The 14,869-nt window shown below is 40.8% G+C and overlaps 1 protein-coding gene and 1 long non-coding RNA gene across 2 annotated transcripts in view; one reads left to right on the top strand and one right to left on the bottom strand.

Annotated features, from left to right (window-relative positions):
• MALRD1 (MAM and LDL receptor class A domain containing 1) overlaps positions 1–14,869 on the top strand; it is a 268,805-nt gene that overhangs the window by 121,294 nt on the left and 132,642 nt on the right. The window contains exons 28-29 of the mRNA XM_088654242.1: positions 359–604; positions 2,781–2,938. Of these exons, the coding sequence (XP_088510368.1) occupies positions 359–604; positions 2,781–2,938 (404 nt within the window). The remainder of the gene's footprint in view (positions 1–358; positions 605–2,780; positions 2,939–14,869) is intronic.
• Positions 10,214–12,159, bottom strand: LOC148684265 (uncharacterized). Its single transcript, XR_015946389.1, has 2 exons — positions 12,033–12,159; positions 10,214–10,550 (listed from the first exon to the last, which is right to left on the bottom strand). It is a non-coding gene; the product is annotated as an uncharacterized LOC148684265 (long non-coding RNA).

Genomic DNA, 14,869 nt, shown 5'->3' on the forward strand with positions numbered 1-14,869 from the left:
ACCATTAAGTCCATTCTGGGTGTTAGTCAACATTTTGAACCTCAGGTTTATGTGTGAACTGAGCACACCCATAGAGCATATTTATTTAACTCTCCCTGCGAGAGTTGTAGAGGAAGGTTGAATCAGTGGTGGCAGTAAGCCGTAATTCAATAAACCTTGTCTACCATTACTAATCACTTCATTGAGTAATCCAGAACTTCCTGTCATGTGCTTTGTAAATCACTGATGTGGTTCAGCCCCTCACTCTGCAGTAAAAGAAAACATCAGCAATTAAGTCAGGCTAGAAAAAATTGGAATACATTGTCATTGAAATCTTTCTCTCTTCTTCTCTTTCTGTTTGTGTGTATAATTTTTCCAGGTTCTTGCTCACATGGTTATTTGGAATGTCTCAATGGCAAGTGTTATAGACCAGAACAAAGCTGCAATTTTGAGGATGACTGTGGGGATAATACTGATGAGAAAGAATGTGGGACCTCCTGCACTTTTGAAAATGGTGTATGTGGTTGGCAGAATTCCCTAGCGGATAACTTCGACTGGGTTATAGGAACCAGGTCACCTCAAAGCCTCAGGCCTCCAAAAGACCACACACTTGGAAATGGGAAAGGTACGCTGCAACTTCATCACAAGGAATTTATCTGCATTCATAAACCTTATCATCCCATCCCATGCAACACAGGGCAAGTTCTAAATCTAATTAGAGTCCTGTTATGAATATCTAAATTGGTTAAATCCCTAATGCTGAAAACTGTTCTGTAATGCAGTTATAACACTGTTTTGCAAAGCAGCCTCTTCTTAATTGTTGCTTTCTCAGCAAGGGAGAAACAAGCCCACTTGTTTCTCAGGTGGCAAAGAGAAGCCATATCACATCAGTACCAGGTAACAAGCCGAGCCAGTCACCAATCAGACATTTCACTGCAGGGTCAATTCCGCAGTCAAGACGAAACATTCAAGCCTTTGTCACAACAACCCCTGTGAGCAATCTAAGTTGCCAGCTGAAGCTGGGTAATCACTCCATAAAAAATTAAGGGGTGAGCTAGCAGCAGAAGCGAAGACCCAGGTGGAAACCGTAGCCTGTACGTATATGTAATCCAAAGGGGAAGAGATGCAAACAAGGGCTGGGTATTTCCATAGGAGACAAGTGGCTTCTAGCATTGTTCTGTGTGGTTTATCTGCTTCTAACAATTCAAGCTTTCTGTTTTTATGTTAAGTTTCTAGCCTTCATGTTTAGAAGGCAAAAATGTGGGCAAAAATCACCTCCAGGGTCTTTATTGCTGAAAGGGTTGCCAAACCTAGTTTTTACTATGCCTTTTTTGATATTATGTACTTTCCTGTGGCTAAGCAAAGAAACATCAATATAATTATACATTTTGCTCCATAAAGGAACTCTGTTTGTAATAAATGTTTCAGCTGGCACCTGAAACATTTTTGCAAATGATTTTCTTTTCATCATACACTGGTAAGTCATATTTCATGCTATTTGTGAGAACCCTCAGTTCCTCAGCATCGTTATTTCCATGGCCGTGATAATACACAATATGCCTATAGTGTCAGAAGTGACCTTTTCTTTGCAGTGTTTAATGATGATTAAATCTTCCCCCTGGAGATGGCATGGCAGCATTCATTTCCCAACAATATTGTTGCAAACTTAAAACAACCAATGAATGTCAAAGTGAGATTCACATTGTGGGGGGTATGAAGGATCTTCTCAATTATGAGCTTTTATGCCCATACAAAAATATATGTTGGATTGTATGCCACCATCAGCATGCACAAAGCTTTACAAAGAACAGGGGGACAGATCTCTTTCCCAAAGGATGTCGCAATCTAGAATTCAGCAAATGAAAAGCAAAGGAAGTTGGGGTACCCATGTGGTCATGGGAAGAGTATACATTTGTACATGTACAAATGCTTGATTACAAGTGGAATGGGGATCAGAAGAGTGATTATGTTAGAGGAACTAGGCATGGAGGAAGGGTTTAATTTCCTTTCATGGTCACAAATCACTCCGTGTAGGAGAAAAGCCATCAGGTGCAGAATCAGCCAAACCAGTTGCTATGGCAACAGCACCAGTGCTGTCTATATAAGTGATTAAGGCATATCAGCTTATTAGTTAGTCAGTCAGTCTGTCCGTTATGCCTTGGAATTGTTGGAGCAATAGAAATACTTTCCACTTGTATATCTGTGTCTGCAAAGCCTACAAGCTGTATCCAAAACTGTATTACTGAAGTCTGAGCTTCTGTAGAAGTAAACTATTTTGGACATTAAGCTGTCCTATGTAAGCAGAAGCCTAAGGAAACCAAGTCAAGCTGGTCTGGACAAAGAATAAATTATTGGGGTTGCAGACAAGTTGTCCTTAGTGGGATGTCTACTACCAAATACGTGCCAGGTGTAAGAGTTTCATATACGGGTTTTCGGCAATAAAGAGGCTATAGTGGAAGCTGTTCAGTGCTGGAGGTGGTTCTTACACCTACATATGGGCATGGGTGGAACACAGTACAGCATCTGCCATGTAACTGCATAGATGACTACTGAAAGAACAACTCTTAAAGGTAAACAAACTTGTTTTCTACCCATTCCACATGCCTCCTCATATGGCTGCTCTGTTTTCCATTATGCATCTTATGCATCCAAAAATATTCTGTGTGATAAGAGGTGGCTAAGAGAGGTTTTCTTAGTACAACAAGCTCTGTAGTGATACTTTTACACACACACACACACACACACCCAAACTGGTTTATTCTTGTTGCTGTTTTCACATCCTGCATCATTTCTGATTCCAGGACAATTCCTCTACCTTGAAGCTATGTCATTAGGAGTAAGAGGTGAAAAAGCACTTCTCAAGAGCTCCAGATGGGCAGAGTCTAGCACCACTTGCATGCTGAGTTTCTGGTACTACATGTCTTCAAAAGCAACAGGACACATCCAGGTTCTCATTAAGGTACCGTAATAGTTTCACTTCCCCATTGTCCGTCAAATAATTGATACTTCCACTGTCTTTGTCAAAGTGACACAAAAGCTTCTTAACAGAGGGACTACTACGGTAGTCACCAAAGCCTACGGTTTAGTTTGTAAAAACAATACATGAACATTTGTTGGTAAAATAGAGGGGGTGGGGAAAAGATAGGAGTGAACTGAAGCAACTGCATGTTGCCACAAAGTGTGCATGCTCTGAGTCTGGAACTGATTTTAGAAACCCTAATTCAAAAGAGGTGGCATATAGGGCAGATCAAATTAAAAGAACGAGAAAGGAATAAAATGGAGAAAATCTGTTCATTCCTTGAGTGAATTTGCAAAATAGTATGCACCCAGAAAAGTCATAGTTTCTTAGCACAGGATTTTGTTTACCTTGATGAAGAAGAATTATGATTATAATTTAGCACAGAGTATGCAGAATCGCGACTGCATATCTTACTTCTTCTCAATGAATGTCTAGCAGCATTTTAATTCCACATTGTGTCATGCTTTACTTTTAACTTGCATTGCACCTGGCTGCTTTGAAAGCACCCTTTAACACCATGGCATGTCATTTTAGGGAGTGAAACTTAATTTTTGCAAATTTCTTCAGTGAGAGGTCTTAAAAAATGTTTTTAGGTTTGAGAAATTCAAATCTAATATTGTTTTTGTGATTGGACAACATTTAGCTTCATAAGTCTACGTTTGATGAAGAAGCACATAAACTGCTTTCGGAAAACCAAAGAATTTTAATTTTACCTTCGAAAATGTCAGTAATGCTGGATAATAATATTTAATTTAAGTGCAAGTACTTAAGTACTTGGCAAGTACTTGGCATAGTGATTTCTATGCAAATTTACACAGATTTTATTTACAATGCAAAACTGAAATATATTAACTTAACCGAAATATATTTTGAATTCTCAAGTCATGTTACAACTTTTTAGCTTGAAATTTGAAAACTGAAAAATTCAGCATGCCATATTAGTTTTTAAAAATGGTATTGTCCTACCATAATGTGAGGCAGAGCAAAATGAAATGCAAAAGAGGAAATACCCTTTTACATAACCTCTATCTTGTGTTCATGATGAAGAAATTGTTCGTTAAGAGAGCTTTTCCTCTCTGCATCCTTTTCTCTTTACTTTCTCCATGCAACATTTTCCCTTCAAACAACAGACAACTGTCACTTTTTTTTTTGATACTTTTCATGTTAGCAAAATGTTAGCTTTGTATACGGTCCCCTGTCGATTGAGAGCAATATGTAACCATGCAGTTCTGAAATGGTGGCATCTGTCATCAGAAAATGTTCGGCAGCCAACATAAATAGAATGAAAACATAAAAGACACACCTGTGTCATTTTATTTCTGCATTTCCTTCTCCCCCAGCACTCTGCCACTCTTGTCTTTAAAAACGACATTTTACCTTCGCTACTCCACATGGATGAAAGCATTATTCAATCGTGATTCTTGGCAGGACAGGTGGAAGGGTGTCACCTGACTTTCTAAAAACAATCAAACAAACATTAAAACCAATAGCATAGTTATCTTCTTGACTATTATCCTTGGCCACTATTGTTTGTGCACAGGTTCTGTTATGATGCAAATACAGAATAGTCTGAATGGGACACTCCAGGGAAAGCTGCGCTGCCAGAGCTTTGCAAGTGCTTCAAAGGCACATCACACAATGGCAACAGATGGAAAGTGTGTATATGGTAGGAAATGGTGCATTTATAAGGCAAATCAAACCATGACTTCCATCCTAAAATAAGCTAGCTTAAGTTTGCAGAAGGAAAATATACCCTTTTCTAGTTCCTCCAATTACCTGATTGCCCTCCCCACCCTCCCAAAATGTGGAATAGGATGCTGGAGGTGGGGGTTCCCAGAATTGGGATCAGAAGCTAAGTTAAGTTATGAACATTCATGGAAGGATCGTTTCCCACCCCCTCTGCCCCAGAAGCCCCTGTGCATTCATCCATGACTTCCTTAAGTTCCAAGTCTATTAGTGTAGTATAAATAAACACACTATTAGTAATCTTACATCCCAGTGTGGAATCTGTACATGCTCACTGTAAAGCTTCCCAATGATGATTTTGTTAGTCACATGATTGGAGTCCCATTGACACAACTCCAGACTTTGGATGTACTACATGTTTATCATGGAACAATCGCCTGCCATTTGTGAAATTCCGAACCTTGCTATCTTCACCAAAACGTATACTGAGTTTTTTTTTTTTGTGTGTGTGTGTGCTTGAAAATTATCTGCAACAAATTACTGTCAACCTTGCCCAGTTATGCTGAAAGTAATTCAGATGCCTGAAGATAAATGAAAATTCCAATATTTAGTCCCCTGGTGATAAGCTATCAGAAATATCAAAACAATGGAAGTATACCCCCCCCCAAATTAGCACAAATGTCTAACAATCACTGACCAATCTTCAGCTAGCTGCTCAATTTAATGGATCGTTATGAGAAGTGTATACTGCTCCCAGAAGCTCTCAAGTCCATAAATCAAATAGCTAGGTGATAAATGTCTGTTCTGATTATTGATGTGTTTTCAAAATTAGTGCGCTGTGGCAGTGATGGCCATGTGCTCGGAAAGATATTCAGAATTAAAACTTTATGTGGAACCACTCTTACTGCTTAACTACTTTAGACAGGAATAACAGTAAACTACTTACTTCGTACTTAATAAGCTCAGTGTGATATAAATATCTAACGATGCATGAAGGTGTTGGACTTTGGGAAATTAATGTTTATAAGAAGCAGCTATTGCCATGAAGATAAAGCTTTCGCTATATGCCCTGGAGAAGCTGCCTACACTATTAAATGGAGTGCTACGCTGAGACATTTGGTCCAAACTTTTTTTAGCCCTCTTGTGGGAGAAGGGGTGAAAATCCCAGAGCATTTGGACCGAAATGGCCAAGGATTTTGGTTTGTTTTTTTAAAAGAAGAAAAGATTCACAGCTGTTTCAAGCGTGGGCTAGGTTGCCCTCAGTGACCTGCCAGTGTCTCCCTCAAATTAAGGACAGAGTGCCTCATGGGAGTTATGCTGCATCACAGGGGGTGGCCCATCCTGTTTGGCCACCTGAGACAAAATGGGAAGGTGCTGCCAGCACCACCAAAGCCTCACGTGAGCTTTTAAAGATTTTTCCAGAAGCTGTAGTGGCAGCCACACAACCCTGGCAGTGGGAAGAGTTCACCGCTTATGGGATTGCAGCACCGAAGGCAACTGCTTCAGTCTGCCTCATGGGCGGGCCGGCCTGCTACACCATGATGTCATTCCCTGGTGCAATCTTAGGGCGGGAAATGTCTGCCTTAAAAGAAAGGAGCAACAGACAGTTGAAGCCACACTTGTATATAAGAAAGACCTGCAATACTTTTTCTTAGTTGTAAATGATATGTGGAGTGGCTTCTTTCCTGCTGGGGATCATCGAACTTATAGTTAGAAAATTACAAACTTTTGCTTTGTGCAGTATTTTTTAGCTAAATAGAGGCATTGTGGGACCTTTCCTGTCTGGACATTGCCAGCCTGCCCCCTCATGTTAGCTCTGTCTTCAGTCCCCAAAGTAAGGTTTTTTGTTTTTTTCCGGTTTAGGGAAGGTGAGAGTGGAACTTTCAGGGTTGTGGGAAATTACAGAAATGGAGTGCAAACTGCATTTCCAGTTGAAAGGGGACTAGAACTTATAAAAATTAAGTCAAGTGGCAAGATCCCCTGTCACTCAACATCTCATTCCATTCCTACTTGGCATTTGCAGTGTCATATACTTGGCAACCGTGTCTAGATCATGTTTTTATTTCATATAAAGAACAACAGATTTTAAATGACTGTATTTATATAATCCCATTGCTGCTTAGAGAAAAATAAATGTGCACTTTTTGTTTTTGTAAAGACCTTTATCTTCTGCTCAGCTTTTAGATTTACTCTCTTGATCAAACATCTGGCGCTCATTAAGTCGATGAAATATATACAAATTTAATTACTATTTTCAACAGTAGATTGTTGAGTTGTGTTCAGAAATAGCTTCAACAGTAGATTGGGGAGTTGTGTTCAGAAATAACCCACAAAGGGATGTTTCCTTTAAGCTTCCAACTGTCAGTTACCCTATGTTTGACCCCATTTTGATTGGCATACCAATTCATTGGTGCTTTCATTTGTGTTCAAGAATATATTGCTTTTGCGTGAAGTTTATAGTATTTTACTATGCTTTCTCTCTGACCTACATATAAACATTCTAAAAGATACCACATAGAATATCCCTATTTATATTTGCCAAGGCATAAAAACACAACATGGGTAAACCCAAGAGGGAAGACTGGATTATACTGGATGGTGCAGGGAGAGTGCATCTTCCCTTCTCACTCACATTGCATCTCTGTTATCTCCAGTCCCCCCCGATGTCCACATGTAGGCGTAATTCAAAAAGACAAGCCCACATAAAATCCAATGCATAGAGTTCAAAACCTCATTCCCTGATTTTAATACATTTTGTTACAGCTTCCACATGTACAGAAAAATGATCTGATTCTCTGTGCTTCAGATTAAGAGCTTTGGTCCATAATAAAACTAGACCCAAACTGGCTGCAAAGGGTATGAAGTGGGAAAACACAAATGCCATTGTTTTAAGACTGACCTTTACTCTTATCCCAGGCTTATTAATTTGTAGCATTCCCTTCCCTTTACCTTTACTAGCAAAACTACGTTCTGAATTTAGTGAAATCATGTATCTTGTAATCGCAATATGCTACTCAACCAGTTAAATTATTTTATTTGTATAATCATTGACATAGTTTTTGGATATTTATACATTCAGGTAGCTATCCCATAATGTTAACATGAAAACAGTAGGGATTTTCATTGCTGTTGCCTGTTACAGTCAATTAATTGCATCTAAACATAAATGAGCAAAATCTTAATGGCATTTTGGAGAGCAAGACATATCAGCCAGCTAAAGTTAGCCTATATAAGGGCAGCCCCATAGCCTGACCTACAGCTAGTGGAGCAGCCAGGCGTAATGCCAGCTGGAGACATTTCCTACAATTCACAAAGCTGTTAATGGATTAATGTAGTACTGAATCTGTCATCTGGACACTGTCGCTTCTTACCAGGTGTCATCAGCCATCACAGCTGTTGCCTTTTTCAACTAGCATAAGGAAGGGACTGGAACAAAAAGAGGTAATATATAAATAGCCTGTTTCTTGGTCAAGATCCAGGTGTTGAAAATATACAGTCTTCTGAAATGTCCTGATTAGGTTTGGTGGAATGTGATTCCCATTACAAACATTAGAGCAAAATCTAGAATAGGGGGTCAGTTCTGACAATGAATGTTCAGGATGTGACACCACCAAGAGATATATCACAGTGGGCTGTCTTGCAGTATTTGCCTTGGTGAAGAACAAGCATTACATACCCTCAAAGTTCATATTTGATTCAGATTTCAGACTTAGTTGGAGAGAAACTCAAGCCCTGTCTTCCAGTCACCCACCCACTCACCCTGCCTTCAAGTTCCCTCCTACTGCCTACCTTTATTGATGCTCTGATGGCATCATTGGAATGGAGGGACATCTCTATCCCTCCTCACCTCTCTGATATCACTCACTATTATTCTGCATGCCAGGTGCGGGAAACTGATGATTCAGAGAAATTAGATACAGAAAAAGAGGCTTTTCCCAATGTTTTTTTGGGGGGGATTGTTCCCTCCCCCAAGCCGTTTGTGTGTGTGTGTGTGTGTGTGTGTGTGTGTGTGTGTGTGTGTGTGAGAGAGAGAGAGAGAGAGAGAGAGAGAGAGAGAGAGATGGAGGGGGGAGGGATAGTGACATGTTGTATGGTGTGACCAGGAGACTCAGTTGTGGAACCACATTCTTACTTTGTGAAAGTAAAAATGCAGTACTATAAACAGCATAAATCCTCTTCAGGCATTCTAGTGTGTAAAAGCAACATGTGATGAGGGAGAGCGGGGACAAGCCTGCTAAATTTCCTTTCTCCTCACCCCCAGTTTCCACCTCCCTCCCTGTCCACAAGCTGGAGGGCAAATATCTGCAGGGGGAGCCTCCAATACTCGTTGAGACTTGCTGCAAGAAATACAATCCCAATCCTACAAGGTCCAGGTCCTGAATCTTGTGGAGAGGCTCCCTACTTCAGAAATTCACCCTCTAACTAACTCATGAAGGGTAATGGAAACAATGGTGGGACACAGAACGTAACTTTTCACCCTCACTTTATATCGCTTTTATGATACATTTTCAGAACATACATTGGGCTTTCTCTGGAGTCATTGAAATAACAGCTTTTCACCATGCATGCTGATCTGTGTCAGCAGCAGACTTTGGACCAAGGATTTGATGCCCTGTACTGAAGTGAGTTTCCAACTTTGATGGGAGCTCCCTGAGGCTTGAATCTGATTGGCTATCCGTTTCAACTCCTTGTAGGCAATGGTAGCAAAATTAATCCAAAATGTTAATTGAAACAAGAGGTAAATAGATATCAGTCATAATGGAAAATCAGTAATAAAATAACATCCTTTGGGAAAGTAATGAGATCTTTAAAGTCTGGGCAAAGGATTTTATCATGGGCTGTGTTGCATTTTCTACGAATGAGAAATGGAAATTACCTATTCTAGTCTTATTGCAGGTAAATTATTGTAAGTGAATCTTATGCTACTCTTAAACTGCCCAATTTAAAAACTCAGTCAAAGCTTTGCTGACCTGGAATAATAAACCTTTCCAGTGCACACGACTCGGTTGCTTTAAATAAGGGTCACTAATGTGTTTTTGAGTTTTCTGACAGTGCTTTAAAAATAGGTGAGTGGGAATATTTTTAGAATGTAAAAAGTTTGATTTTCATAGACTGGATCAAAATTCAGGTAAAAGAGTAGTAAGAACTGCAGTTAGATTTTTGGGATTGTTTTCAATATCGGCCAATTTTTCCTTTGAAAAGATTGGCAGATTTAAGATTCACGCTCACTATAGTCCCCCACCTTTTTCCTGCTGTAATTAGTAGCCTGCTGCAAATGTTTGAAAGGGAAAGGTTCCCTGTTCTTGATCTGGATCCACTTTAAAAGTAGGAGGTGGTTGCACTATACTGTTCCACTTTCCTAGTCATTTCAGCAGGTAGCAGATTTAAGTGTCCAAGGCTTGTTTTCAGTATACAATTGCTGGAAGCAGACAGGAAATGGCTACAGGGTTACATCTCCATAATGGTTGGATATTAAGTATGAAATACATTTGTGGGAGATAGCCATTTAATTACTTGCATCAGTTTTGCTCAAACAAATAGTTTATTAGGCATATCAAACCACACATTATCACATAAAATTTGTATACAAGTTATACAGAATACAAGCTCAGTTGAGCAAGGCTTAACATCAGTTTTGCATCAGTTTACATACTGCAGAGACACTCCCCTGTGCAAAAAAAAAAAAGCTGGTGTTTAGCTGCGAGGTTCCTGCTTTTGACATCCACAGCACCATAAAAGGACTTCTGACCTTCTTTTTACAAGGATAAATCAAAATCACCGAAAGGTGCAGATGACTCTTTTTTTGCTGGTTGGAATGGTGAGGGCTGCAGATAACTTTGATGTTTCCTCATGAGCCTAGCTAGACCTGGCAAAAGAAATTAGAGATTACAGGCAGGGCAGCATTGGCACTGACACTTGCTTTGCACCCACCAGCACCAACTCCTGTTGTGCCCCTCCCATCTGCCTGTTTCCCCAGCTGCAAATATATTTGGTGGCAACAGTTGGCTCTGGAAAGCCACCCACAATTCAACATTTCCATTGGAGACCCAGAGCATCTCTCATAGTGTAAGCACACGGCCAGGAGGCCACTGATTGGGAGAGGGCTTGCCCCATACTTGGTGCTAGACCTGGTAGCAAAGCATCTCTCCTTCGAATTCCCATTTTATCCTATCCTTTATTTCCCCCCCCACCGTTCAAAATCAGCAAATTTGCATCCACAAGCCCTTAGCAATTAAAATTTAATAGGTGCCCAGTAGGGTAGTTGTGTCCTTTAACGATTCTGTAGTTTAGAGACGTGGGCTGTGTGTTTTTCTGCAGAGCTTTGGAAGTGTTCCACTACATAGCAATGGCTTTGGTTAATCTAGCAGGCTTAGAACATCAAGCACAGTGGCTCACAGAACTGTGCAACTAGTTCCACATGCATGCCCAAGGGAGCTTTGGACTTGAGTTTCTCCAGCAGCTCCCTCATGGTGCTTGGCAAACCGCTTTTGAAACTGACAAGAGCTTCAAATATCCTTTGTTATATGCCATGGAAATCTGCTGTTCAAAGAGAAGAAACAGTCAAAAATCTGACAGGGGATGCAGAACCCCTTGGGTCTGCCTAAAATAGCAGTTTGGATGCAAGCCAAGATGTTTTAAATTATCTCAGTGAAATTGAAAGCTGCTTCAACAGAAATAATCCAGCTCTTTGCTAAAAAGGTTGGTTTTTAATTTCTCGTGTCTGGCATAAAAGCTAAGGTAGGCATTGAAGGAGAAGAGATCCTACATTTAATTGTGCAGGTGATCCGATTGCAAAGTAATTTGCTTTGCTGAAAATAGTAGAAGACAATAGTTTCCTAATTAATTGTATAAAAAGGTCAAATAAGGCAGCAGCCTTTCATGTAAACTGCGTTATTTAACAATCACCTAAAATTCTAAATGTAAGCCAATGAAAGATTCTTTAATTAGAAGCACCAGCCCATTGCAGCTGCCAGCTTCCTGCAGGGTTAGGAAAACAAATTTATGAGCGGTAATGCTTAACTAATATCTTCCTGGTATCTAAAACCATATTTAGGGCTGTATGTATTTCAGACTAAAAATCAGAAGCGGAGATTCTCACAGTCCAGATTTATTCTGTCTCACATAAAGATGAATTATTCAGTAAAATACTATTTAAAAATCCTTCCAGTAGTACCTTAGAGACCAAATAAGTTTGTCATTGGTATGAGCTTTCGTGTGCATATATCTGAAGAAGTGTGCAAGCACATGGAAGCTCATACCAATGACAGACTTAGTTGGTCTCTAAGGTGCTACTGGAAGGAATTCTTTTATTTTGTTTTGACTATGGCAGACCAACACGGCTACCTACCTGTCAGTAAAATACTGTTGCACACCATCCCAGTCTCTGAGCAGAGCAAGATTCCAGGGATTCCAGGCATTTCCTCAGGGTTTGGTTTCCTTGGGATGAGGTACAGTGGAGACAGTGGTGTCTTTAGGATATGTGGTTTATTTACATATATATACAACCTGAGCCTTTGATAGAAGGACTTACAGCATTAACACCCTAGAAGGTCTTGCTTTTCCCATAGTCACATGCTTGGATTTAAGCAGAAATCAAGCATTTCTCTCCCTCTCAGGCTACTGCCTGCCACCTGCTTATGGTCATCAACTCTCTCTTTGGTCCTTCTAACTACAGTGGTACCTCGGTTTATGAACACAATTGGTTCCGGAAGTCTGTTCATAAACTGAAGCGTTCATAAACTGAAGCGAACTTTCCCATTGAAAGTAATGGAAAATGAATTAATCCGTTCCAGATGGGTCCGCGGCGTTCATAAACCGAAAATTCATAAACCGAGGTGTTCATAAACCGAGGTTCCACTGTACAGTGGTACCTCGAGTTACAGACACTTCAAGTTACAGACTCAGATAACCCAGAAATAGTACCTCAGGTTAAGAACTTTGCTTCAGGATGAGAACAGAAACTGTGCAATGGCAGTGCAGCGGCAGCAGGAGGCCCCATAAGCTAAAGTGGTACCTCAGTTTAAGAACTGCTTCAGGTTAAGAATGGACCTCCAGAACAAATTAAGTTCTTAACTGTACTGGCCAGCTTTATTTATTTTGCTAACTAATTCATGCTTTGCTAGTGATAAGAGAGGCATGGACACTGAAATCTCCCTATCTCCAACCACCAGAACTCTTATGCAGCCACCTCCCTGACTTCTGAGATTTCAGCAAACATTATCCACACATTTTCAAGCATACTTCAGTCAGTCAGGGATTTAGAAACTTGATCTTAATATGATATAAGGTAGTTCGAGGAAGATTAATTTTGTGCCCACAGTGGTACATTCTTTCCTTTTCTTTGTATTCATACAGAATTGCAGTTTTGCATTCATACATCATTGGCCCTATTTTTTCTTTCCCCCCACATCTTGAGGGTGTTCATTCAGTACAAGTCACATTGTACCTGAGCAACTCCACAAGGTTTGTAGCAGTCCATGTGCCACAGAGCAAACCAGCAGTGTTTATTTGGAGAGCCAATCAAGGCCAGCGCATAGCATGCCAAATTCTGACCTAACACTCATTGGCTCCCCTCAATCAAGGTGGGATCATTTGTCTTAATGATGGTAACTCATGCTGTGACTCCAAGGCTTTTCTCTTCAGACATGTCTCAGTTATAGTAACAACTAGAATTATCTCTCAGGGAATGTATATTTCCCCCCTAAGAAAGTGAACAGACTAGACTCTAGATAGGTTTGCATGGGGATGAAAAGTGCTGGAAAAACAGGTGTGTTCATTGGAAATTTTGCAGCAGAATAGATGCGAAGAGGCATGGCGTCTATCATGCTGGAATCGATGCATCTGGGAACAAAATTGAAGCATCATGCAGCTTTTAAGCCATTTGTTTAGGCTTGTATTTTGTACATTTTGCCATCTCACCAGCTAAAATATTACCTGTGCTACTGAGCCAGGGCAAAGATAAAACTGCCCTACCATCAGTCAAATGAAAACCCATGGCTTATTTTTAGCTTTTATTGGCTCTTCACCTGAACTGTTCCCTGGCACCATCACCTGGCCTGCAGCAATTAGTTTCTTCACTTTTCTCACTTATATTAGTTTTGTCTAGGGAAGAGAGAGAGAGAGAGAAGGTGTTATTCCCAAATAGGGGTTCTTAATTTAACCAAGAAGTATCCATGTTCAGATAGAAGTCTCTTGTGCTAGCAAACTCATTTCATTGATCAGTGAACAGGGAAGGCCTTGCAGTTCAACGTACTTTGCAGTTTTTCATATTTGAAATATTTCTCTTTGGCAGTGTTATATTCTTGACAGTCTGATTTTCATCCCTAATCTTGAGCAAGGGGCAGATGGGGCTCATCAACCTGGTAAGGTAGTCCACTTAGGAGAAGGAAAACTCTAACCCTAAACCTCTGCGGCCTTGTGGCTATACTAATTAGTGAGAAAGGCTTCAGGAATAAACTCCGAGAAAAAGTCCGTACCTGTTGCATTACGGGACATCCTCAGAAGAAGAAAAGGTTAAGGAGAAACCCTACACAAATCCGGAGCAGAGTCTCTAACGTGGTCGGATGGTGTCTTGTATGCCTCCTTCCAGCACTCCTGCAGACAAGTTGGTGCCAAATGTATTGCTCTGCTTTTCTTTGGACCGGGACGTGGGTGGCACTGTGGGTTAAACCACAGAGCCTAGGCCTTGCCGATGAGAAGGTCGGCGGTTTGAATCCCCATGACGGGGTGAGCTCCCATTGCTCGGTCCCTGTTCCTGCCAACCTAGCAGTTCGAAAGCACATCAAAGTGCAAATAGATAAATAGGTACCACTCCGGCGGGAAGGTAAACGGCATTTCCATGTGCTGCTCTGGTTCGCCAGAAGCAGCTTAGTCATGCTGGCTACATGACCTGGAAGCTGTACGTTGGCTCCCTCGGCCAATAAAGTGAGATGAGCGCCGCAACCCCAGAATCGGTCACGACTGGACCTAATGGTCAGGGGTCCCTTTACCTTTCTTTGGACCACATCAGTGAGGTCTTGTTGTCTGGGCAGCGCAGGACCTCCATGCACACTGCAAAGGCTTGTGCCCCAGAGAGGACACTTCAGTGCTGCTAACACAACAAAAACAATGTGGGAGGAGGCAGTTATGAGTTACTGGTCTCTGCAACCACAGCAGACACTGTGATTCTCCAGTGGTTTGACTTCA

The sequence above is a fragment of the Zootoca vivipara genome, chromosome 11, assembly GCF_965207765.1.
Source record: "Zootoca vivipara chromosome 11, rZooViv2.hap1.1, whole genome shotgun sequence".
In the NCBI taxonomy this organism is placed as follows: Eukaryota; Metazoa; Chordata; class Lepidosauria; order Squamata; family Lacertidae; genus Zootoca; species Zootoca vivipara.